At 49.3% G+C, this 26,950-nt stretch overlaps 1 protein-coding gene across 1 annotated transcript; it reads left to right on the top strand.

Moving 5' to 3' along the window:
* The first annotated feature begins 828 nt into the window (after positions 1–828).
* On the top strand, positions 829–26,638 carry LOC140125864 (uncharacterized). Its single transcript, XM_072144741.1, has 7 exons — positions 829–1,008; positions 15,300–15,463; positions 17,610–17,727; positions 18,831–18,916; positions 19,060–19,249; positions 23,191–23,268; positions 26,390–26,638. Exons 1-7 carry the CDS (start codon positions 909–911, stop codon positions 26,521–26,523), a joined length of 870 nt encoding a protein of 289 aa, XP_072000842.1. The 5' UTR covers positions 829–908; the 3' UTR covers positions 26,524–26,638.
* Positions 26,639–26,950: the final 312 nt, after the last annotated feature.

Raw genomic sequence — 26,950 nt, 5'->3', positions numbered from 1 at the left:
TCTCTGCGGACACACTGCCCCCCCTCCCCCTGCGGAATACGCTGCCCCCCCTCCCCCTGCGGAATACGCTGCCCCCCCTCCCCCTGCGGAATACACTGCCCCCCTCCCCTCCGGGAAAGAAAAAAAATCTCACCTTTCTGGGTTCCCCCGGAGCAGCGCAGGAACAGCCTCCATCTTTCTTCGGCCTGGGCCCCCCGTACGCGCCGGCCCTGAAGCCGGCACACGTGATCTGATGACTTCACCATGTGCGCCGGCTTCAGAGCCCTCGCATACCCTGCGCAGCATAGAAGCAGAAAAGTGATCGATCCGGATGGTGATCATTTGTACCAGTGACTTATAGCGACACTGGTACAATGATCCGGGGGCCCGGGCCCCTCCAGCTCCCCGGCACTTGCCTGGGTTGGCCGGGTGCTGGCGCCGGGCCTGCTCTGAGGGCATCACGACCCATTAGTGGTCATCGTGTGAGGGATCCTTCCTTCAGGATTTACGATAGTCTCGTAGCTGTAATTCTGACTGACGTGGATTTAGCCCAAACATTACAGATCTTCAGGCAACGAGGAACGTTTTGTGGCTCATTCTGCGTCTGCTCCTGAATAATGCAACGTAACGGCCAACGTAAGGATGGACATAGTCATGTACTTGTGACAATGATGTGATCTAACCATGTTAGTTAAAAAATTGTGGTGAAGCTGATAGGACAGTCCCCCCCCCCCTACATGTGTCCACAATTGCAGCATCACATGGGCGTCTATCATTGATGAGGAGGGTGACTCTCTATATAAGGTGACTGCTCGGGGACAGCAGGTACATCCATCTAGGAGGTGGGTGAGGACCATCCTGGCTTTGTGTCCTGTTCTCCTCCTCCTCTCCGTGTATCTCTACAGGTTCTTACAATCTAAACTTGGACGATGAAGTTCTACATTTCTGCTCTCGTTCTGCTCCTGGCAGCGGCTCTGGTGATCGGACACGATGTTCCTTGCAGCGTTGATGAGACCATAAAATCAATTTGTAAGTATTGATGACTCTGTCAATTCTCACATATCTTAGTTATAGATTATATATACTCGAGTATAAGCCGAGTTTGGGGTTTCAGCACATTTTTAGTGCTGAAAAACTAGGCTTATACTCGAGTATATAGGGTAATCAGTAAACCTAGATTAATATCCTATAGATCGTATGAAAAATTTCCCCAAATGACTCCTGTATAAGCTGATGATATCTGTTGCCCACATAATACCTACTGTATGTGAGAGCTTCGCTGAGGGTTAAACTAGCTATGACGGACAGATGCCTCTTTCAATCAAGTTCCTCCCCTGCTAGTCTGGAGGACTGGTCCAATCACTCCCTGAACCAGGACTCCGATATCTCAAGTCCAGTGTCTTCCTTCTAAGTATCTAGACATCAGTATTTTGTATTTCTTTTCCGTTTTCTGACTATCCCCTTGTGTTTTGATTTTGTACTGCATTGTCCTCTGGATTTTGACCCAAATTTGGACGACTACTCTTCTGTATTTGTTTGTCTCTATGTTTTCACTCTGGTACAAGGAAGGGAATGTCGACCAGTTGTCACCATTTAGGGTAGGTGAGGCAATTAGGTAGGGAAAGCCGTAGGGCTCACTCTCCGTGTCTGTTTTACAGCTTTACAGATTTTTTTTCCCTATTTTCAGTGTCCCAACACTACGCAAAATTGGAGCTCGAGTGCGTCTTTGTTAAAAACGCTACAGCCTACTCCAACTGTCCCGAAGGTAATGTACAAAGCGGTCACCCCCTACTATCCATTGTCAGTGGCTTTTACTGTATCAGGACATTTTGCACTGAGAATTTTTAGGGTTTTTTTTAGATAAGTAAAATTCATGTTCCAAATTTAGTTCTGCCCTAAACTCCGCCGGAGGAGGACACGTTACCAGTGTAGGACACGTCATCAGTGTAGGACACGTTACCAGTGTAGGACACGTTACCAGTGTAGGACACGTTACTAGTGTAGGACACGTTACCAGTGTAGGACATGTTACCAGTGTAGGACATGTTACTAGTGTAGGACTCGTTACCAGTGTAGGACACGTTACCAGTGTAGGACATGTCACCAGTGTAGGACACGTTACTAGTGTAGGACATGTCACCAGTGTAGGACACGTCACCAGTGTAGGACATGTTACCAGTGTAGGACACGTTACCAGTGTAGGACATGTTACCAGTGTAGGACATGTCACCAGTGTAGGACACGTTACCAGTGTAGGACATGTCACCAGTGTAGGACACGTCACCAGTGTAGGACACGTTACTAGTGTAGGACATGTTACCAGTGTAGGACATGTCACCAGTGTAGGACATGTTACCAGTGTAGGACACGTTACCAGTGTAGGACACGTTACCAGTGTAGGACATGTTACCAGTGTAGGACATGTCACCAGTGTAGGACACGTTACCAGTGTAGGACACGTTACTAGTGTAGGACATGTTACCAGTGTAGGACACGTTACCAGTGTAGGACACGTTACCAGTGTAGGACATGTTACCAGTGTAGGACTCGTTACCAGTGTGGGACACGTTACCAGTGTGGGACACGTTACCAGTGTGGGACACGTTGCCAGTGTGGGACACGTTACCAGTGTGGGACACGTTACCAGTGTGGAACTCGTTACCAGTGTAGGACACGTTACCAGTGTAGGACACGTTACCAGTGTAGGACATGTCACCAGTGTAGGACATGTTACCAGTGTAGGACACGTTACCAGTGTAGGACACGTTACCAGTGTAGGACACGTCACCAGTGTAGGACATGTTACCAGTGTAGGACATGTCACCAGTGTAGGACACGTTACCAGTGTAGGACATGTTACCAGTGTAGGACACGTCACCAGTGTAGGACACGTTACTAGTGTAGGACATGTTACCAGTGTAGGACACGTTACCAGTGTAGGACACGTTACCAGTGTAGGACATGTTACCAGTGTAGGACTCGTTACTAGTGTGGGACACGTTACCAGTGTGGGACACGTTACCAGTGTGGGACACGTTGCCAGTGTGGGACACGTTACCAGTGTGGGACACGTTACCAGTGTGGAACTCGTTACCAGTGTAGGACACGTTACCAGTGTAGGGCATGTTACCAGTGTGGGAAATGTCACCAGTGTAGGACACGTTACTAGTGTAGGACATGTTACCAGTGTAGGACATGTTACCAGTGTAGGACTCGTTACCAGTGTAGAACTCGTCACCAGTGTAGGACATGTTACCAGTGTAGGACACGTTACCAGTGTAGGACATGTTACCATTGTAGGACATGTTGCTAGTGTAGGACACGTTACCAGTGTAGGACACGTTACCAGTGTAGGACATGTTACCAGTGTAGGACACGTTACCAGTGTAGGACTCGTTACCAGTGTAGGACTCGTCACCAGTGTAGGACATGTTACCAGTGTAGGACACGTTACCAGTGTAGGACATGTTACCATTGTAGGACATGTTGCTAGTGTAGGAGATGTTACCAGTGTAGGACACGTTACCAGTGTAGGACATGTTACCAGTGTAGGACACGTTACCAGTGTAGGACACGTTACCAGTGTAGGACACGTTACTAGTGTAGGACTCGTTACCAGTGTAGGACACGTTACCAGTGTAGGATATGTTACCAGTGTAGGACACGTCACCAGTGTAGGACACGTTACCAGTGTAGGACACGTTACCAGTGTAGGACATGTTACCAGTGTAGGACTCGTTACCAGTGTAGGACATGTTACCAGTGTAGGACACGTTACCAGTGTAGGACATGTTACCAGTGTAGGACATGTTACCAGTGTAGGACTCGTTACCAGTGTAGGACACGTTACCAGTGTAGGACCCGTTACTAGTGTAGGACACGTTACCAGTGTAGGACACGTTACTAGTGTAGGACACGTTACCAGTGTAGGACATGTCACCAGTGTAGGACACGTTACCAGTGTAGGACACGTTACTAGTGTAGGACACGTTACCAGTGTAGGACATGTCACCAGTGTAGGACATGTTACCAGTGTAGGACACGTTACCAGTGTAGGACACGTTACCAGTGTAGGACATGTTACCAGTGTAGGACACGTCACCAGTGTAGGACATGTTACCAGTGTAGGACACATTCCCAGTGTAGGACACGTTACCAGTGTAGGACACGTTACCAGTGTAGGACACGTTACTAGTGTAGGACACGTCACCAGTGTAGGACACGTTACTAGTGTAGGACACGTTACTAGTGTAGGACACGTTACCAGTGTAGGACACGTTACCAGTGTAGGACACGTTACTAGTGTAGGACACGTTACTAGTGTAGGACACGTTACCAGTGTAGGACACGTTACCAGTGTAGGACACGTTACCAGTGTAGGACACGTTACTAGTGTAGGACACGTTACCAGTGTAGGACATGTCACCAGTGTAGGACATGTTACCAGTGTAGGACACGTTACCAGTGTAGGACACGTTACCAGTGTAGGACATGTTACCAGTGTAGGACACGTCACCAGTGTAGGACATGTTACCAGTGTAGGACACATTCCCAGTGTAGGACACGTTACCAGTGTAGGACACGTTACCAGTGTAGGACACGTTACCAGTGTAGGACACGTTACTAGTGTAGGACACGTTACCAGTGTAGGACACGTTACTAGTGTAGGACACGTTACCAGTGTAGGACATGTCACCAGTGTAGGACATGTTACCAGTGTAGGACACGTTACCAGTGTAGGACTCGTTACCAGTGTAGGACACGTTACCAGTGTAGGACTCGTTACCAGTGTAGGACACGTTGCCAGTGTGGGACACGTTGCCAGTGTAGGACACATTCCCAGTGTAGGACATGTTACCAGTGTAGGACACGTTACCAGTGTAGGACACGTTACCAGTGTAGGACACGTTACTAGTGTAGGACATGTCACCAGTGTAGGACATGTCACCAGTGTAGGACATGTTACCAGTGTAGGACACGTTACCAGTGTAGGACACGTTACCAGTGTAGGACATGTTACCAGTGTAGGACACGTTACCAGTGTAGGACACGTTACCAGTGTAGGACATGTTACCAGTGTAGGACACGTTACCAGTGTAGGACTCGTTACCAGTGTAGGACACGTTACCAGTGTAGGACTCGTTACCAGTGTAGGACACGTTACCAGTGTAGGACACGTTACCAGTGTAGGACACGTTACCAGTGTAGGACACGTTACCAGTGTAGGACACGTTACTAGTGTAGGACACGTTACCAGTGTAGGACACGTTACCAGTGTAGGACACGTTATTGTTGGATGAGATTCTCCTGTCTGTTTCCAGGTCAGATGTTACTTAATCCAACAATAACGTCCTCTATCCCGGAGCACGGACTCGCACCTGTGATTACCAAATTTTGGGTCGCACATCTCTCGATAAATCCGGTATCATGTCTGGGGTCTGAGACCATCTCACAATTCATCTACAATGTTCTCCATCTTCCTGCAGGTTACACGGCTACAGGCTGCTCATGCGGAAGTGCATGCGGATCCTGGGATCTCCACTCATCCAATGTCACATGTCACTGCCAGTGCGCCAACATAGACTGGACCGCCGCTCGCTGCTGCAGAATGAAGCTGCATTAAAGTTCTGAAGAACCATGTCCAGATCAGGGCAGTCACAGCGGTGGCCGATCTCATCCTGTCTTCAGGAGATCTCGCTTAAAGTAAAGAAATCAGAGAAACAATACAACTTAATCCCGTAATCAATCACCAATAGATTGCATTCCGATATTATATACTGTAGTATTCTGAATACATACATTCACTCATACACACAGATCTGCTACATCCACTCATTAACTCACACTACGATGCTTTGTCCATCCATCCATTTACACAGACCTGCTACATTCATCCTTACACACACACACAAACACTCACACACAGCTCTGATACATCCATCCACTCACACACAGCTCTGATGCATCCATCCACTCACACACAGCTCTGATACATCCATCCACTCACACACAGCTCTGATACATCCACCCACTCACACACAGCTCTGATCCATCCACCCACTCACACACAGCTCTGATACATCCACCCACTCACACACAGCTCTGATACATCCATCCATTTACTGAGCCATCCTATGTATACAATTTGTTTGGGTGGTAATATTTGGTCATTACAGTACTACTCCCTGTGTGGATATTCTATGTGTGTGCCTCCTTTTTGGCTTTAATAAAGATATCATAATTGATACAATGTGTTTGGGTTGTTGTATATGGAGTTACATACTTTCTGACGGTTCCCAACTAAGATTCTATAAGCTATTGAGGTTCTAGAGAAAAGTAACAGTTTTACATATAAGGTTGTTATACTAAAGCAAAGATGTTACTCTTGAACCAAATTCATAATTTAAGACGTATTACCAGACGGAAAAAAAATAAACCGGATAATAGATAAGTAAGAAGTACGTCAATTCAGTAACGGGAAATCGGCATGTCCAAAAAAACACACAACAAATTGTATGATAACTAAACAACACAACAGCATGGAAATGTGTAGTCACGCAACCCAACAATGTCACAGAGCGAAACCGCACATACATATACTCCGGAAATACTGACAAATATATGTCTGTGACCTATGTCCATATATACGAAGCCAAACTCAGCACCTAACATGAAACGGTCCATATCTGGGGGAGTTACCCTAATATGTAAGGATCAGACCCAATCTCTTATTGAGAGCCTCTGGATGACGAGTACCAAGCACGAACATCCAATAGGTCTGTCACGGATGCACCCACGATCCTTGTCGCGGATTGCGGTGACATCTGTGCCTCTCGGTGTGGTGCGGCACCCCCTGGTCCGGACTTACCTTCCCGCGAACCTGCTTTCCGTCCGACTAGGACGTGCGCATCCCTTCACCCAGGTTGAGCGCCCGCGGGTGCTCCTGGACTTGAAGGGCCAGCGTCCTCCTGATTGCCGCTGGCTAATCCGGCTCAGCCCTTAAAATACGGCACCTCCCTTCCTGCCTTGCCGGATCTTCAGCGCCCTTTCCTGCTAAGTGTTCCTCCGTGTTTCTAGTGTTCCTGTCATCCTCCCTGCTGCCTGTGCCGTGTGCCAGCTTCCGTGTTCCTGCCATGAATTCCAGCGTATCCTCCCAAGCTGTTCTCCTGCTGTCACCCCAGGCTCAGACTGTGCCCTGCATCTCCTCCACTACCTTGGCCACCACCTCGGGCTGGTCGCACCTGTGGAACGACCTGGTGGCACCCCGCCGCAGTAAGACCATCCCACTTTGCGGAGGGCTCTGGTGCCACTTAGACTCCGGTCCCAGGTGTTGGCTAGTACTCTCTCCATCTCCCGCAGTGGTCCAGAGGGTCCACAGAATCTTCCCATAGAAACTTTTGCTCTTGGTACTCCGTGTCCCCGACCGTCGTCCCTACAAGCTGTAGACAAACTCCTTCCATACTGCTTGTGGCAGATAAAACATTAAGGATCTACAACCAGTCCTGTAAGTTAATGTGATGCATGGAGCCGGCTCCCGCTATCAGGACGCTCTGGTAACAATCCTGTAATCACGTCAGGTAGATATGAGGGAACACATCCAAGTAGGACAATGCCGCTGTGTACCTACTAGGATTTACAGGCTTATTTAACTGGTTTCAGGAGCTAAACACCAAATGTTGCGAAAGGAACAAAACAGAAGTGAAAAATTATCAAAAAAATTTTTTAACCCTCTGGGGCAAAAACGCTCTGTAAAAAATTAAGTGGGGTAAAAGGAAAAATACACATCGAAAAATGTAAAATATGACAGATTCGGCTAATTTTGTTGGATTATAAAACGAGGATGAATAAGTCTATGGGGCATCGGGATCCATTTGTGGCCATGGTGTGAAGGATCTTCCCTCTCCAGAAGTTGAGAGGCTCCTCTATTAATATCTAAATAAAATACTTATTGTTTCTATGGATAAAATAAGTAGATTTGAGAAGATTTCCTGCTCCTTGAATTGCTGATGATGCCTTAAAATCAATTGCTATGTAAGACTGTGCTTATCCGTATCTTTTTGTCTCATTCTGTCCCTTACTAGTCTGAACACCGTTATAGCAAGTCTTAATTGCTATAAGTCTTTTTGTAGCTTGCTGGATCACGCATCTTGATTTATTTTGTATTCTTTGACCCTGTTCCTGTTTTCTGACAATTCATTTTGCCGGTTATCGCTTCTGTACTGCATTTGTGCTCTTGGTTCTGACCAGTGCCTTGCCGATTTTGCTTTGTCCTGTCTTTGCAGGGAACATCACCCAGATGTCATCTACAGATTAGGGATGGCAAGGCAATTAGGTAGGAGCAGCCGGAGAGGTGATTTAGCCTTAGAGCTCACCATTCCCTAACCCTGAATAAAAGAATATCACGCCAGGAGGAAATAGCCAGAACACCATTTATGAGATGACAGAGTCCTGCTCCAGAAGATGTTTGGATCAGTTCTCTGACTACCAGACAATGGCCAATCAGCGGGAGAGAAATGTGAGTGGCAGAAGATTCTGTCCATCTCCACAAAACCAGCAGGAGACAGAATGGTGTGGTGAATATAGGACAGATAGGAAAGGAGTAAACCAGCGTTCAGACTAGTAAAGACATAATGACACTCATCAGCGCATCCTCAACCGTACTTTACAGACCCATGACGGCACTGAAGCCCGAGCAGGCACAGATGCTACAAGTGTTCTGTAAGTTCTCCAATCTCTCCAAGCGTGACAGGGTCAATTGTAGGAGGCATCGCCCTTAGTCTTTGTACGGGGGATCACACTCAGCAATGACGTCCTCTATCCCAGAGCACTGACTAATACGGGAAATTAGCGCATGCGCCGCAGTCTAAGACCATTCCCCGATCTACGGGGGAGCGAGAGATGGAAGCAGGGCAGGAACTACCTGTTATCATGGCGGATTAAGGAGTTGGTTGGCAATTCCTTCTGTTTCACTCTTTTCAACTTAAAGGGGTTTTCCCCATGAAAGAGAATTCTCAAATTTCAATTCCCTAGTGATGTTACACAATAAAGATCATTTTAACCCCTTACATTACAGTTTTACTCAGTTTTATTGCTGTTTCAGCTCCTATCACTGATGGTCAGTGTAAGATTCCAGAGTGTGAGCGAGGACTCAAGCAGACACTTGATGACTCCTCCGTGCTGTGAGATGCTGTGTGCTGACAATGTGATTAGATTATCAGAGTTCAGGGTTTATATACACTTATATTTACCTACTGAACATTGTACTAGTATCAGACACATAGAAAAAGAGAGATGAGACAGATCAGAGATGATGTGATCCAGGAGATGCATATAACACACAATGACACTCAGCCTGCTACATCTCAGCCACAATATACTCTGTCAGATGTGCTATATACCTCCCACCCCTGGATGGTCAGTGTAAGATTCCAGAGTGTGAGCGAGAACTCAAGCAGACACTTGATGACTCCTCCGTGCTGTGGGATGCTGTGTGCTGACAATGTGCTTAGATTATCAGGGTTCAGGGTTTATATACACTTATATTTACCTACTGAACATTGTATTAGTATCAGACACATAGAAAAAGAGAGATGAGACAGATCAGAGATTATGTGATCCAGGAGATGCATATAACCCACAATGACACTCTCAGCTCTGCTACATCTCAGCCACAATATACTCTGTCAGATGTGCTATATACCTCCCTCCCCTGGATAAAGACCTTATCTGCCTGTAGCTTGTAGATTTACTCTCCTCATGCTGCTGCTGGCAGGAAGTCTCAGTGTGAGCTCGTCCTGGAATGTAAGGGGTGGGGGCTGTAGGCCGAGAGCAGCTCAGTGCAGCATCAGACAGGAGACCTATATGTCTGCCCGACCCTAAAGTCAGAAGAATAACAGTCGGATCCTGGGAGCTTGTCCTGAAATGCAGGGGTGGGGGCTGGAGGCAGTGAGCAGCTCAGGGCAGCATCAGACAGGAGAACTATATGTCTGCCCGACCCTAAAGTCAGAAGATTAACGGTCGGATCCCGGGAGCTTGTCCTGAAATGCAGGGGTGGGGGCTGGAGGCAGTGAGCAGCTCAGAGCAGCATTAGACAAGAGACCTAAATGTCTGCCCGACCCTAAAGTCAGAAGATTAACAGTCGGATCCTGGGAGCTTGTCCTGAAATGCAGGGGTGGGGGCTGGAGGCAGTGAGCAGCTCAGAGCAGCATTAGACAAGAGACCTAAATGTCTACCCGACCCTAAAGTCAGAAGATTAACGGTCGGATCCCGGGAGCTTGTCCTGAAATGCAGGGGTGGGGGCTGGAGGCAGTGAGCAGCTCAGAGCAGCATTAGACAAGAGACCTAAATGTCTGCCCGACCCTAAAGTCAGAAGATTAACAGTCGGATCCTGGGAGCTTGTCCTGAAATGCAGGGGTGGGGGCTGGAGGCAGTGAGCAGCTCAGTGCAGCATCAGGCAGCAGAACTATATGTCTGCCCGACCCTAAAGTCAGAAGATTAACGGTCGGATCCTGGGGCAACCTAAATTGTGTACACCGGGACTGATAGAGACAGGTTGTAATTATATCTGTGAAATTTTTTTATTTATTTTTGTTAATAACAGCAAATTAGAGAATGTGTTATTATGTTATCCTGATTATATTTAAGAATCTTGTCTTCATGGGAGGAATACCCCTTTAAAGTGACTTTTAGTGAAGATGGAGCTTGAGTGCGTCTCTGTTAGTGACAGATCCTCCTCCGGCAGCTGTCCCACCGGTAAGGATCTGGTACCGGCACATGTGGCCCCATTGTATCCATTATCAGAGAGTGTGACCAGAACCAATGCAGGTCGATGCTTCCTTTATCGTAAGCACAGAACTTATTATTGTTGGATGAGATTCTCCTGTGTGTTTGGAGTCACATCCTCCATCCGGAGACCCTGTGCCACCGCTGCTGCACTCCCAGACCATTTCTTAATCTATAGCGGAATTGCAGCAGGACAGGAATGACCTGTTATGATGGATTATGTGGTTCTTGGCTTTTCTTACTGTTTTATTCTTTTCATGGGATTCGCTTACGTAAAGAAAACAATGGAGCCGCTTGTACGGTCAGACATGACACTGATAGATCTGTTTTTGAGGCTTGTAATTACACATCAAGTATTTACTTTAGTCTTAGTATAAAAAAGTATCTAAAGATATGACAACTTTCTACAGGTCACACGGCGACGAGCTGCTCGTGAGGAAGTGCATGCGCATCCAGGAATATCCAGTCACCCAACATCTGTCAGTGCGCCAAAAATGGACCGGACCACCGATCGCTGCTGCAGGATGAATAACGTGTCCAGTTCTTGAAGAATCTGTCCAGTCCCAGGTGGTCACAGCCGTGGTGGAGAGGACATCCTTCTACGCTTCTACTATATTAAGACACATCACATGTTACACTACGAAAGTGAGGAGCTTAGAGGATCAGCTCATGGGGGATCACAGGCTTCTCTTATGAACTGATCACATGTCAAGGGTGCAAATACATTGGATTCCGAAATCTCGATACATAAATTGTAAGGAGACTTTCTGCTGGCAAGTGGTTGGAAATTTGGCTCAGATTTCTCTCCTCCCTTGGGAATTCTCTCCTCCCTTGGGAATTCTCTGAGGTCACATATAATGTTTATCTTTTTAATAATATATAGGGGTATATACAGCTACGTAATGTGCCGGGGCTCAATATCTAAAGGGGGGATGGCACTGAACAGGTGGACATTTTTTGGGGATTTTTGTTGCTGTGCCATGTGCGCTGTATTTATTATATGTCGGTGCCACAATTTGGCTTCTTTTCTGACACTTACACTTTTTATGGTGTAAAATCAAGTCTGCCAACTTCTAAACGCATTCATGAATGTGGTTGGGCATTTCTGACGCTCATTTGTTTTTCTTACGGTGCGCCAAATGTGCCATAATACATAATAAGAGTGCAAAACACAACAGCTAGCGCCAAAAATAATAATTACACAAAAACTCTCAATACTACGGGAAGATGGAGCTTGAGCGCGTCTCTGTTAGTGTAGTTATATGTAGAAATAAATGTATCAGATATACATAAGTAGCAATTCTAGGAACAGTAGGTGATATATGTCGAGGGTTCAACCATGAGGAATGAGCTTGCAGCGTGTCCTGTGTGCCGGAGTAACCAGTGTACCGGGCCACTCGGGTCAATCAACAGAAGACGAAAATGACAGGATTCTGGACCGCGCTTCTCATAAATAACAATCTTTTATTTGGAAGAATAAAAGGATGGACTACGCGTTTCGGGGCGAACCGCTTCCTTCTTCAGGTGCGTAACATGGGTACAGTGTTTGTACATTTTGTTGATATCATGTGTATAAGATCAAATAAACAGAAATTTCATAGGCTATGTAATAAAAAATCATAAGTAAATTAGAGGATCTTCATAAAAACATCAGAAACTAGAGATGGCTATAATAAATGTATGATAGGTTAACTAACCCAATGAGTTTGGCTGTATATGAGCTGATCTTATCTCCATATGTGAAGGGTTAAGTGAAGACTTTACAAGAGGCAAAGACCACGATGACCAAAACTGTAAGGGAATATACACTCACCGGCCACTTTATTAGGTCCACCATGCTAGTAACGGGTTGGACCCCCTTTTGCCTTCAGAACTGCCTCAATTCTTCGTGGCATAGATACAACAAGGTGCTGGAAGCTCCTCAGAGATTTTGGTCCATATTGACATGATGGCATCACACAGTTGCCGCAGATTTGTCGGCTGCACATCCATGATGCGAATCTCCCGTTCCACCACATCCCAAAGATGCTCTATTGGATTGAGATCTGGTGACTGTGGAGGCCATTTGTGTCCAGTGACCTCATTGTCATGTTCAAGAAACCAGTCTGAGATGCTTCCAGCTTTATGACATGGCGCATTATCCTGCTGAAAGTAGCCATCAGATGTTGGGTACATTGTGGTCATAAAGGGATGGACATGGTCAGCAACAATACTCAGGTAGGCTGTGGCGTTGTACCAAGGGGCCCAAAGACACCATGACACCACCACCACCAGCCTGAGCCGCTGATACAAGGCAGGATGGATCCATGACACCAGCACCACCAGCCTGACCCGGTGATACAAGGCAGGATGGATCCATGACACCACCACCACCAGCCTGACCCGCTGATACAAGGCAGGATGGATCCATGACACCACCACCACCAGCCTGACCCGCTGATACAAGGCAGGATGGATCCATGACACCACCAGCACCAGCCTGACCCGCTGATACAAGGCAGGATGGATCCATGACACCACCACCACCAGCCTGAGCCGCTGATACAAGGCAGGATGGATCCATGACACCACCACCACCAGCCTGAGCCGCTGATACAAGGCAGGATGGATCCATGACACCACCACCACCAGCCTGACCCGCTGATACAAGGCAGGATGGATCCATGACACCACCACCACCAGCCTGACCCGCTGATACAAGGCAGGATGGATCCATGACACCCCCACCACCAGCCTGACCCACTGATACAAGGCAGGATGGATCCATGACACCAGCACCACCAGCCTGACCCGCTGATACAAGGCAGGATGGATCCATGACACCCCCACCACCAGCCTGACCCACTGATACAAGGCAGGATGGATCCATGACACCAGCACCACCAGCCTGACCCGCTGATACAAGGCAGGATGGATCCGCGCTTTCATGTTGTTGATGCCAAATTCTGACCCTACCATCCGAATGTCGCAGCAGAAATCGAGACTCATCAGACCAGGCAACGTTTTTCCAATCTTCTACTGTCCAATTTCGATGAGCTTGTGCAAATTGTAGCCTCACATTCCTGTTCTTAGCTGAAAGGAGTGGCACCCGGTGTGGTCTTCTGCTGCTGTAGCCCATCTGCCTCAAAGTTGGACGTACTGTGCGTTCAGAGATGCTCTTCTGCCTACGTTGGTTGTAACGGGTGGCGATTTGAGTCACTGTTGCCTTTCTATCAGCTGGAACCAGTCTGCCCATTCTCCTCTGACCTCTGGCATCAACAAGGCATTTCCGCCCACAGAACTGCCGCTCACTGGATGTTTTTTCTTTTTCGGACCATTCTCTGTAAACCCTAGAGATGGTTGTGCGTGAAAATCCCAGTAAATCAGCAGTTTCTGAAATACTCAGACCAGCCCTTCTGGGACCAACAACCAGTTTTGGCGCACACGCCGTGAGGTCGCTGATGTGCCATAGGTCCGGGCTGAACTGTGGACCACGGCGGAGTGTGAACTGGTAAGTATGTAAAGCGTATGGCCAGTTGGGGGAGTATGTAATGACAATGTAACTAGCGTACTACACTGCGGGAAGACACCAGTCCTAAAGAGATATAGAATCTAAAATTGGATCCAGAGTTATCTGATACAGAAGTGTCTAAGCATACACCTTCTTAGATGCATTGAAAGGAGCACGAGTCTGTTACTGGAAAATCAAAGTGTATAAATATAGAATAACTATATATGGGAATATGGGTCTGTCATGTGGGTCTATATGGTAGGAAGATAGCAACATGCATGATCTAATGATGTCATATGACTCGAGATCTCAAGGTGTTAGTCTGGAGGGGGGAGGGGGCTGGGGGGGTTAAACTAAAATGAGATGGGTAGAGAGTATTACATTTCAAATAAAATGGAATATATAAACATGGAGATGATATGATAAAAGTTACCTAAATCATGGAGGGCTTGTGGGATGAATGGTACGTTCGTAGTGGGCACATAGGGGGTCATTTACTAAGGGCCCGATTGGCGTTTTCCCGACGTGTTACCCGAATATTTCCGATTTGTGCCAATTTTTCCTGAATTGCCCCGGGATTTTGGCGCACGCGATCAGATTGTGGCGCATCGGCGCTGGCATGCACGCGATGGAAATCGGGGGGGGGGGCGTGGCCGAACGAAAACCCGACGGATTCGGAGAAACTGACAAATTTTTTTAAAAAAAGTGTCGCTGGACACGCGCTTACCTTCACCAGGAAGAGGATCCTGGACTCCGGCGGACCTCGGCGGACTTCAGCGCAGCATCGACACCTGGTGGCCGTCGGAGGAACTGCCTTAGTGATGCAATGTGCAAGGACATTGCAACAGGTATACGACTAAGTCTGAAGAGCAATTAAGGAATGATCGTATTTCGAACTGTTCACCCGTGGATATGGATGAAAATGTCTCAGTGCGATGGGATACAATGTTGCACGTTAAGCATCGGCACCGGAATGCTTCCTTCAGATCTGGGAATAAAGTGTTCCGTGTTATATTTGAATCTCTTTCGTTTGGATTCCGCAATCTAGTTGGTGCCAATATCGTTTATAATGTGGGTGCCCATCTGAATGTCAGCTGCGGTCTTTCTGGTAGAGTCTTAATGAGATATGGATCTTTGGTCAAGATCGACCAATGCTTAGCTAGCACTGTTTTAACCTGTTTATGGTCAGAAGTGAAGGTTCCTATTGATGTTGTGAGTCCTGCTTCTTTTTCGGGGCTAGACAATCCTTTTGGCTAAGATTCTTCGTTTTCTTAAAAGCATCCTTAAGGATTCCTTTGGGATATCCCATCTCCTGGAATCGTGACTGTAGAAGTTTGGATTGTTGTAAGAAGGTGCTATCTTCCGTACTGTTGTTCCTGATTCGCTTATACGGTACATTTTTCTGCCAGCTCTTGTAATGTGCACTTGTGTAATCCGGAAAGCTGTTGACGTCCACTGTAATGAGAAGGTCTAGAAATTCAATTTGTGATATGGACCAGTTCAACGCTATTGAGACGCCCCAGGGATTGTTGTTGATTTATGTCTATGAATTCGGGTGCTTCTTGTGCGCTTCCCTGCCCAAACAATAAAGAGATCGTCTATATAGCTCTTAAAAAGTTTGACTTTGGCAGAATACTTTGGATTGTTATTGATAAACCTGGATTCGAATTTGCCCCATAAATATATTGGCGTAGCTGGGTGTGAAGAGGGTGCCCATCGCTGTGCATTTCTTTTGTTGGAACAGATGGGTTTGAAAGCGGAACACTATGGGGCAGATTTACTTACCCGGTCCGTTCGCGATCCAGCGGTGCGTTCTCTGTGGTGGATTCGGGACCGGCCGGGATTCATTAAGGCAGTTCCTCCGACGTCCACCGGGTGGCGCTGCTGCGCTGAAGAGCATCGGAACGCACTCAAGTTCACCGGCCTATTCCTAGTGAAGGTAAGTGCAAGCTCCGCGACACTTTTCTTTTTTTAAATGCGGCGGTTTTTCCGAATCCGTCGGGTTTTCGTTCGGCCACGCCCCCCGATTTCTGTCGCGTGCATGCCAGCGCCGATACGCCAAAATCCGATCGCGTGCGCCAAAATCCCGGGGCAATTCAGGGGAAATCGGCGCAAAACGGAAATATTCGGGTAACACGTCGGGAAAAAAGCAAATCGGGCCCTTAGTAAATGACCCCCATTGTGTTCTAGTATAAATCTTATATTGTGAGGTGGAAGGGGGTCTCTCTGAAGTGTTTTCTGGACGGCTCTGATACCCAAAATCGTGAGAGATGTTGGTATACAGAGCTGTGACGTGCATGATCAGTAGACTCATCGCGGGTTCCCCTTTGAAATCCCATTTAGGACAGATCCTCCTACAGCAGCTGTCCCACCAGTACCGACATGTCGCCCCATTGTATCCATTATCAGTGAGTTCCACAGCCCGGAGTGTGGCCGGAACCAATGCAGGTGGATCCTTCCTTTATCATAAGGTCAGAACTTATTATTGTTGGATGAGATTCTCCTGCCAGATCTTATTTGATTTGGAATCACATCCCGGACCCATGTAGCATAGGTGCCGCACTCCAAGACCATCAGAGATAGGAGCAGGGCAGGAATTACCTGTTATCATGACGGATTACCAGGGACTTGACGTTTCTTACTGTTTCATTCTTTTCATGGGATTCACTTAACAAGAGAAAACATTGGAGCCGATTGTACGGTTGAACGTGACACTGATAAATCGGTAATAGATTATTCGAGCTCGTAACTAAACTGTGCTTTTACTTTAGTCTTAGATGTCATATATGTAGTGCGAGTCCTCTGGTGTCATTATTGGAAACAAAAATTGGGACAAGCTCGAGGTCGTCTTAAATTCAGCTATAATGTTATTATCACCGCTCTATAAGACACTATGGGTAGCAGATAGTTATTATCACCGCTCTATAAGACACTATGGGTAGCAGATAGTTATTATCACCGCTCTATAAGACACTATGGGTAGCAGATACAGTTGTTCTCTCTGTGGTAAAAGGTCGGGTCGAACAATACCGTCCTTTATCCTGGAATACGGACTAATCCCTGCAATTGCCACATCATAAACTGCAGCCACTATACCTCAGGGGCCGCACTATAAGACCATTGCCGGATCTATAGGGGAATGTGAGATTGTAGCAGGGCAGGAATTACCTGTTATCACGGAGGATTAGGAGGTGTTTGGCATTTCTTACGGTTTGATTCCTTTCAATGGTTTTGCTTAACTAAAAGAAACATTGGAGCCGATTGTGCGGTTGACGCTTGACACTGATCGATCTGTTTTTCAGGCTTGTAACTACACTGCATAAATTTACCCTTAGTAAGAATCTGCTTTCATCTCTAGGAACATAAATTGGCACCAGCTCGGAGCCATCTTTTGTGGATCCTGGGATATCCAGTCATCCAATGTCTGGCACTGCCAACGCACCAAAATGTACTGGACCGCCGCTCGCTGCTGCAGAGTGAGGCTCCCGTAAAGTCAGTCAATAGTCCCTGAAGAAGCTCTCTAGATCAGGGCAGTCACAGCAGTGGTGGAGATCATATCGGGTTGGCTGGGTAATTAGGTAGGGACGGCTGGAAAGGGAAATTAGCCTTGTCGATCCACATAAAACTCTGCAACTGACATCATCCTTTTTAGTTTAGCCAAAAAATAGGTATCAAAAACTGAGGACTCTCAACTTTCATCTATTATCTCCCTCAATTTTTTACAGAGTTTTATGTGAGTGTTAGTAAGTTAACTAAGTGCCACGCAGTAAGGGAACAGGATAGGATAGACTAGAAGGATAGGCAAGGCAAATCCCTCTTTCCAGTTATCCCTACCTAATTACCCAGCCCACCCTATATGATATCCACCACTGCTGTGACTGCCCTGATGTTAGTTGCAAGCTTTCGAGACTACTTTGGTCTCTTCACACCACGCCTAATGGAGAGGACTAAGGAGTCTTGAAAGCTTTCAACCAACATCATCCTTTTTAGTTAGCCAATTAAAGGTATCAACAACTGAGGACTCGCAACCTTCACCTGTTTATCTACTTATATTTCTATAATAGGAAAGTATCTGATTAAACTCTACATCTTCATGTTCGAGACTACTTGGGTCTCTTCTCACCATGCCTAATGGAGTGGACTTAGTAGTCTTGAAAGCTCACAACCAACATCATCCTTTTCAGTTAGCCAAAAAAAGGTATCAAAAACTGAGGACTCTCAACTTTCATCTATTATCTCCCATGAGTTTATACAGAGTTTTATGTGAGTGTTAGTAAGTTAACTAAGTGCCACGCAGTAAGGGAACAGGATAGATAAGGCAAATCCCCCTTTCCAGTGGTCCCTACCTAATTACCCAGCCCACCCTATATGATATCCACCACCGCTGTGACTGCCCTGATGTTAGTTGCAAGCTTTCGAGACTACTTAGGTCTCTTCAAACCATGCCTAAAGGAGAGGACTAAGTAGTCTTGAAAGCTTTCAACCAACATCATCCTTTTTAGTTTAGCCAAAAAAAAAGGTATCAACAACTGAGGACTCTCAACTTTCATCAGTTTAACCATTTATATTTCTATAATAGGAAAGTATCTGACCAAACTCTACATCTTCATGTTGTTTGAACTTTTACAAGTGATATCGTTGTCGTTTCAAGATGTTGATACATCTGTATTTCTCTAAAACTATGCGGTCAAGCTTGTGTGACAGTCCGTCCCCCGTGAGACCACACCTGCAGCATCACATGGGCGTCTATCATTGATGAGGAGGGTGACTCTCTATATAAGGTGACTGCAGCAGGTACATTCATCTAGAGGTGGGTGAGGACCATCCTGACTTTGTGTCCTGTTCTCCTCCTCCTCTCCTTGTATCTCTACAGGTTCTTACGATCTGAGCTGAATTGGACAATGAAGTTCTACATTTCTGCTCTGGTCCTGCTCCTGGCACCGGCTCTGGTGACTGGTAGTGATGTCCCTCATCTCCTTGATACCATAAAATCAGTTGGTAAGTAAGATGACCCCATAACTTCTCTCATATCTCATTTGTAGAGTCTATTTGCTTCGATTAATTAATACCGTATATACTCGTGTGCTGAAAAACCTCACCTCGGCTTATACACGATATATACAAAAAAAGTTCAGGACATTAAATAAATAAACTTAGTTCTCACCTTCCGGCGATACTCACCCCCGATCCCCGGCGGCGGCTGTCTTCTTTCTTCTTTTGCCAGCGGAGTCACGTCCATGCGATCTCATGTTCATCGCATGAACGCGATTCCGCTGGCAAAAGAAGATAGAAGCCGCTGTCGGGAATCGAGAGCCGCTGCCGGGGATCGAGAGTCACCACCGAGGATCGGGAGCTGGCGCCGAGGATCAGGGGTGAGTATCGCCGGAAGGTGAGAATTAAGTTTATTTTTTTTATGTGCTCAACATACAGGGGGGCAGGCTGGCTGTATACATGAGGGGGGCAGGCTGGCTGTATACATGAGGGGGGGCAGGCTGGCTGTATACATGAGGGGGCAGGCTGGCTGTATACAGGAGGGGGGCAGGCTGGCTGTATACATGAGGGGGGCAGGCTGGCTGTATACATGAGGGGGGCAGGCTGGCTGTATACATGAGGGGGGCAGGCTGGCTGTATACATGAGGGGGCAGGCTGGCTGTATACATGAGGGGGGCAGGCTGGCTGTATACATGAGGGGGGCAGGCTGGGTGTATACATGAGGGGGGCAGGCTGGCTGTATACATGAGGGGGGCAGGCTGGCTGTATTCATGAGGGGGGCAGGCTGGCTGTATACATGAGGGGGGCCGGCTGGCTGTATACATGTGGGGGCAGGCTGGCTGTATACATGAGGGGGGCAGGCTGGCTGTATACATGAGGGGGGCAGGCTGGCTGTATACATGAGGGGGGCAGGCTGGCTGTATACATGAGGGGGGCAGGCTGGCTGTATATACATGAGGGGGCAGGCTGGCTGTATATACATGAGGGGGCAGGCTGGCTGTATATACATGAGGGGGCAGGCTGGCTGTATATACATGAGGGGGCAGGCTGGCTGTATACATGAGGGGGCAGGCTGGATGTACACATGAGGGGGCAGGCTGGCTGTATACATTAGGGGGGCAGGCTGGCTGTATACATTAGGGGGGCAGGCTGGCTGTATACATTAGGGGGGCAGGCTGGCTGTATACATTAGGGGGGCAGGCTGGCTGTATATATTAGGGGGGCAGGCTGGCTGTATACATTAGGGGGGCAGGCTGGCTGTATGCATGAGGGGGGCAGGCTGGCTGTATACATGAGGGGGGCAGGCTGGCTGTATACATGAGGGGGGCAGGCTGGCTGTATACATGAGGGGGGCAGGCTGGCTGTATACATGAGGGGGGCAGGCTGGCTGTATTCATGAGGGGGGCAGGCTGGCTGTATACATGAGGGGGGCAGGCTGGCTGTATACATGAGGGGGGCAGGCTGGCTGTATACATGAGGGGGGCAGGCTGGCTGTATACATGAGGGGGGCAGGCTGGCTGTATACATGAGGGGGGCAGGCTGGCTGTATACATGAGGGGGGCAGGCTGGCTGTATACATGAGGGGGGCAGGCTGGCTGTATATACATGAGGGGGGCAGGCTGGCTGTATATACATGAGGGGGCAGGCTGGCTGTATATACATGAGGGGGCAGGCTGGCTGTATACATTAAGGGGGAAGGCTGGCTGTATACATTAGGGGGGCAGGCTGGCTGTATACATTAGGGGGGCAGGCTGGCTGTACACATTAGGGGGGCAGGCTGGCTGTATACATTAGGGGGCAGGCTGGCTGTATACATTAGGGAGGCTGGCTGTATACATTAGGGGGGCTGGCTGTATACATTAGGGGGGCTGGCTGGCTGTATACATTAGGAGGGCTGGCTGGCTGTATACATTATGGGGCAGGCTGGCTGTATACATTAGGGGGCTGGCTGCCTGTATACATTAGGGGGCTGGATGGCTGTATACATTAGGGGGGCTGGCTGTATACATTAGGGGGCAGGCTGGCTGTATACATGAGGGGGCAGGCTGGCTGTATACATGAGGGGGCAGGCTGGCTGTATACATGAGGGGGGCTGGCTGGCTGTATACATGAGGGGGGATGGCTGGCTGTATACATTAGGGGGGCAGGCTGGCTGTATACATGAGGGGGGCAGGCTGGCTGTATACATTAGGGGGGCAGGCTGGCTGTACACATTATGGGGGCAGGCTGGCTGTATACATTAGGGGGCAGGCTGGCTGTATACATTAGGGAGGCTGGCTGTATACATTAGGGGGGCTGGCTGTATACATTAGGGGGGCTGGCTGGCTGTATACATTAGGAGGGCTGGCTGGCTGTATACATTATGGGGCAGGCTGGCTGTATACATTAGGGGGCTGGCTGGCTGTATACATTAGGGGGCTGGATGGCTGTATACATTAGGGGGGCTGGCTGGCTGTATACATTAGGGGGGCTGGCTGGCTGTATACATGAGGGGGCAGGCTGGCTGTATACATGAGGGGGCAGGCTGGCTGTATACATGAGGGGGGCTGGCTGGCTGTATACATGAGGGGGGCTGGCTGGCTGTATACATTAGGGGGGCAGGCTGGTTGTATACATAGGGGGGCAGGCTGGCTGTATACATTAGGGGGCAGGCTGGCTGTATACATAGGGGGGCAGGCTGGCTGTATACATAGGGGGGCAGGCTGGCTGTATACATAGGGGGGCAGGGGGGCTGTATACATTAGGGGGCAGGCTGGCTGTATACATTAGGGGGGCTGGCTGGCTGTATACATTAGGGGGGCAGGCTGGCTGTATACATTAGGGGGGCTGGCTGTATACATTATGGGGGCTGGCTGTATACATTAGGGGGGCTGGCTGGCTGTATACATTAGGGGGCAGGCTGGCTGTATACATTAGGGGGGCAGGCTGGCTGTATACATGAGGGGGCAGGCTGGCTGTATACATTAGGGGGCTGGCTGGCTGTATACATTAGGGGGGCTGGCTGTATACATTAGGGGGGCTGGCTGTATACATTAGGGGGCGGGCTGGCTGTATACATTAGGGGGCGGGCTGGCTGTATACATTAGGGGGCAGGCTGGCTGTATACATTAGGGGGCAGGCTGGCTGTATACATTAGGGGGCAGGCTGGCTGTATACATGAGGGGGCAGGCTGGCTGTATACATTAGGGGGGCAGGCTGGCTGTATACATGAGGGGGCAGGCTGGCTGTATACATTATGGGGCAGGCTGGCTGTATACATTAGGGGGCTGGCTGCCTGTATACATTAGGAGGGCTGGCTGGCTGTATACATTATGGGGCAGGCTGGCTGTATACATTAGGGGGCTGGCTGCCTGTATACATTAGGGGGCTGGATGGCTGTATACATTAGGGGGCAGGCTGGCTGTATACATTAGGGGGGCTGGCTGGCTGTATACATTAGGGGGCAGGCTGGCTGTATACATGAGGGGGCAGGCTGGCTGTATACATTAGGGGGGCAGGCTGGCTGTATACATTAGGGGGCAGGCTGGCTGTATACATGAGGGGGCAGGCTGGCTGTATACATTAGGGGGGCTGGCTGGCTGTATACATTAGGGGGGCTGGCTGGCTGTATACATTAGGGGGGCTGGCTGTATACATTAGGGGGACTGGCTGGCTGTATACCACTTGGGGCTGGCTGTATACTACACCCTCGGCTTATACTCGAGTCAATAGGTTTTCCCAGTTTTTTGGTGGTAAAATTAGGGGTCTCGGCTTATACTCGAGTATATACGGTAAACCTGGATTCAGAACCAAATGATCGGATGTACATTCTCCCCATAAGACTCCAGTATAAAGCTGATAATATCAGTAGCGCCCCCTGTAATTTATAAAGTGCATGTTCGCTTTAATGACTTCCACAAAGATGCTGAAGATTCTGTATCAAGTCTAATGATATTTTCTATTTTTAGTGTCTCAGTACTACGGGAAGATGGAGCTGGAGTGCGTCTCTGTTAGTGAAGGATCCTCCTACAGCAAATGTCCCACCGGTAAGGATCTGGTACCGACACGTCGCCCCATTATATCCATTATCAGCGCGTTCCACAGTCCGGAGCGTGACCGGAACCGTTGCAGGTGGCATCAACCTCAGTCATTGTACTAGGATAGAACTTATTATTGTTGGATGTCACCACGTCAGGTGTTACTTGATTTGGAACCATATTCTACAATATGCCGTCCAGTTCTGGGCACCGGTCCATAAAAAGGAAGCCCCGGAGCTGGAGAGGGTTCAACGTAGAGCCACTAAAATGATAAGGGGTATGGAGGGTCTCAGATATGAGGGAAAACTAGATTTATTTAGTCTGGAAAAGAGACGACTACGAGGGGACATGATTAATTTATATAAATATATGAATGGTCCATACAAAAAATATGGTGGTAAGTTGTGCCAGATTAAACCAAATCAAAAGACGAGGGGGCACTGTCTCCGTCTGGAGAAAACAAGGTTTAATCATAAGAGGTTTCAGGGATTTATTACTATGAGAACTGGCAATCTGTAGAATAGGCGAGCTCAGGCGCTGGTCACAGCAGGGACAGCAGAGAGCTCAGGCGCTGGTCACAGCAGGGACAGCAGAGAGCTCAGGCGCTGGTCACAGCAGGGACAGCAGAGAGCTCAGGCGCTGGTCACAGCAGGGACAGCAGAGAGCTCAGGCGCTGGTCACAGCAGGGGCAGCAGAGAGCTCAGGCGCTGGTCACAGCAGGGACAGCAGAGAGCTCAGGCGCTGGTCACAGCAGGGACAGCAGAGAGCTCAGGCGCTGGTCACAGCAGGGACAGCAGAGAGCTCAGGCGCTGGTCACAGCAGGGACAGCAGAGAGCTCAGGCGCTGGTCACAGCAGGGACAGCAGAGAGCTCAGGCGCTGGTCACAGCAGGGACAGCAGAGAGCTCAGGCGCTGGTCACAGCAGGGACAGCAGAGAGCTCAGGCGCTGGTCACAGCAGGGACAGCAGAGAGCACAGGCGCAGGTCACAGGAGGGACAGCAGAGAGCTCAGGCACTGGTCACAGCAGGGACAGCAGAGAGCTCAGGCGCTGGTCACAGCAGGGACAGCAGAGAGCTCAGGCGCTGGTCACAGCAGGGACAGCAGAGAGCTCAGGCGCTGGTCACAGCAGGGACAGCAGAGAGCTCAGGCGCTGGTCACAGCAGGGACAGCAGAGAGCTCAGGCCCTGGTCACAGCAGGGACAGCAGAGAGCTCAGGCGCTGGTCACAGCAGAGAGCTCAGGAGCTGGTCACAGCAGGGACAGCAGAGAGCTGAGGAGCAGAGGACAGCAGAGAGCTCAGGCGCTGGTCACAGCAGGGACAGCAGAGAGCTCAGGAGCAGAGCACAGCAGGGACAGCAGAGAGCTCAGGTGCAGAGCACAGCAGGGACAGCAGAGAGCTCAGGTGCAGAGCACAGCAGGGACAGCAGAGAGCTCAGGCGCTGGTCACAGCAGGCACAGCAGAGAGCTCAGGCGCTGGTCACAGCAGGGACAGCAGAGAGCTCAGGCGATGGTCACAGCAGGGACAGCAGAGAGCTCAGGAGCAGAGCACAGCAGGGACAGCAGAGAGCTCAGGCGCTGGTCACAGCAGGGACAGCAGAGAGCTCAGGCGCTGGTCACAGCAGGGACAGCAGAGAGCTCAGGCGCTGGTCACAGCAGGGACAGCAGAGAGCTCAGGTGCTGGTCAAAGCAGGGACAGCAGAGAGCTCAGGCGCTGGTCACAGCAGGGACAGCAGAGAGCTCAGGCGCTGGTCACAGCAGAGAGCTCAGGAGCTGGTCACAGCAGGGACAGCAGAGAGCTGAGGAGCAGAGGACAGCAGAGAGCTCAGGCGCTGGTCACAGCAGGGACAGCAGAGAGCTCAGGAGCAGAGCACAGCAGGGACAGCAGAGAGCTCAGGTGCAGAGCACAGCAGGGACAGCAGAGAGCTCAGGCGCTGGTCACAGCAGGGACAGCAGAGAGCTCAGGAGCAGAGCACAGCAGGGACAGCAGAGAGCTCAGGCGCTGGTCACAGCAGGGACATCAGAGAGCTCAGGCGCTGGTCACAGCAGGGACAGCAGAGAGCTCAGGCGCTGGTCACAGCAGGGACAGCAGAGAGCTCAGGAGCAGAGCACAGCAGGGACAGCAGAGAGCTCAGGCGCTGGTCACAGCAGGGACAGCAGAGAGCTCAGGCGCTGGTCACAGCAGGGACAGCAGAGAGCTCAGGCACTGGTCACAGCAGGGACAGCAGAGAGCTCAGGAGCAGAGCTCAAGAGCAGAGCACAGCAGGGACAGCAGAGAGCTCAGGCGCTGGTCACAGCAGGGACAGCAGAGAGTTCAGGCGCTGGTCACAGCAGGGACAGCAGAGAGCTCAGGCTCTGGTCACAGCAGGGACAGCAGAGAGCTCAGGCGCTGGTCACAGCAGGGACAGCAGAGAGCTCAGGCGCTGGTCACAGCAGGGACAGCAGAGAGCTCAGGCGCTGGTCACAGCAGGGACAGCAGAGAGCTCAGGAGCAGAGCACAGCAGGGACAGCAGAGAGCTCAGGCGCTGGTCACAGCAGGGACAGCAGAGAGCTCAGGCGCTGGTCACAGCAGGGACAGCAGAGAGCTCAGGAGCAGAGCACAGCAGGGACAGCAGAGAGCTCAGGCGCTGGTCACAGCAGGGACAGCAGAGAGCTCAGGCGCTGGTCACAGCAGGGACAGCAGAGAGCTCAGGCGCTGGTCACAGCAGGGACAGTAGAGAGCTCAGGCGCTGGTCACAGCAGGGACAGCAGAGAGCTCAGGCGCTGGTCACAGCAGGGACAGCAGAGAGCTCAGGCGCTGGTCACAGCAGGGACAGCAGAGAGCTCAGGCGCTGGTCACAGCAGGGACAGCAGAGAGCTTCATGAAGGGTCTAGATGCCTTTTTACACCTAAATAACATTGATGGTTGTGTTATATAGAATTGTTTCCCCTAAATCCCTTCCTCATCCAATCCCTTCCCTTCCTTGGTGGAACTTGATGAACATGTGACTTTTTTCAACTGTATAAACTATGATACAATAAGGTCCTCTCTCTCCGCGCACGGACTAGTATGTGTAATTACAAATGGGGGACATATATTGGAACAACCTAGGAAAAATTTACAATTCATCTCCAATGTTCTCCATCTTCCTACAGGTTACACGGCTACAGGCTGCTCGTGTGGAATGGGATGCGGATCCTGGGATATCCAGTCATCCAATATCTGTCACTGTCAATGCGCCAACATGGACTGGACCGGCGCTCGCTGCTGCAGGATGAAGCTCCCGTAGGGTCAGACCAAAGTTTCTGAAGAACCTGGTGGTGGAGATGGAAACCTTGGATACATCAATGTCCAGAACCTTCTATTGTATTCTGATAATATAGATGATTGTTCCTGTATAAGACATTCACGTGTCACACAATCATGCGAGTCGCAGGCCTCTGGTATTAAATATGTCCATTCCCAAATCCCTGAGGCTAAGATTCAAATTTCTCTTCTCTTTCGGGAAATCTCAAGGGCCAAATATCACTTTTTCTTTCATTATTTCTCTTGAATTTTGATACTTTTTATTGTAACTCTCATCAATAAATTTCTTCCTGCTTCCATTTGCCATGAGACTTTTATTTTAGCCGGGGAAGGGGGGGGGGGGGGTATTTTCCATATGGCACATCAGACACTGTGCACATTAAGAGGTGTATACAACTACGTGACGTCTG

Source organism: Engystomops pustulosus, chromosome 4, assembly GCF_040894005.1.
Source record: "Engystomops pustulosus chromosome 4, aEngPut4.maternal, whole genome shotgun sequence".
In the NCBI taxonomy this organism is placed as follows: domain Eukaryota; kingdom Metazoa; phylum Chordata; class Amphibia; order Anura; family Leptodactylidae; genus Engystomops; species Engystomops pustulosus.
Note: the sequence above shows the minus strand (reverse complement) of the source record. Positions and strands in the feature narration are given on the sequence as shown.

Excerpts from the sequence above, each read along its gene's own strand:
- LOC140125864 (XM_072144741.1), top strand. The coding sequence starts at position 909 with ATGAAGTTCTACATTTCTGCTCTCGTTCTGCTCCTGGCAGCGGCTCTG. Across the intron at positions 18,917-19,059 it reads TTCAAGATGTTGATACATCT|AGGTGGGTGAGGACCATCCT; the intron begins GTATTTCTCTAA and ends ACATTCATCTAG. Across the intron at positions 19,250-23,190 it reads TGATACCATAAAATCAGTTG|TGTCTCAGTACTACGGGAAG; the intron begins GTAAGTAAGATG and ends TTCTATTTTTAG.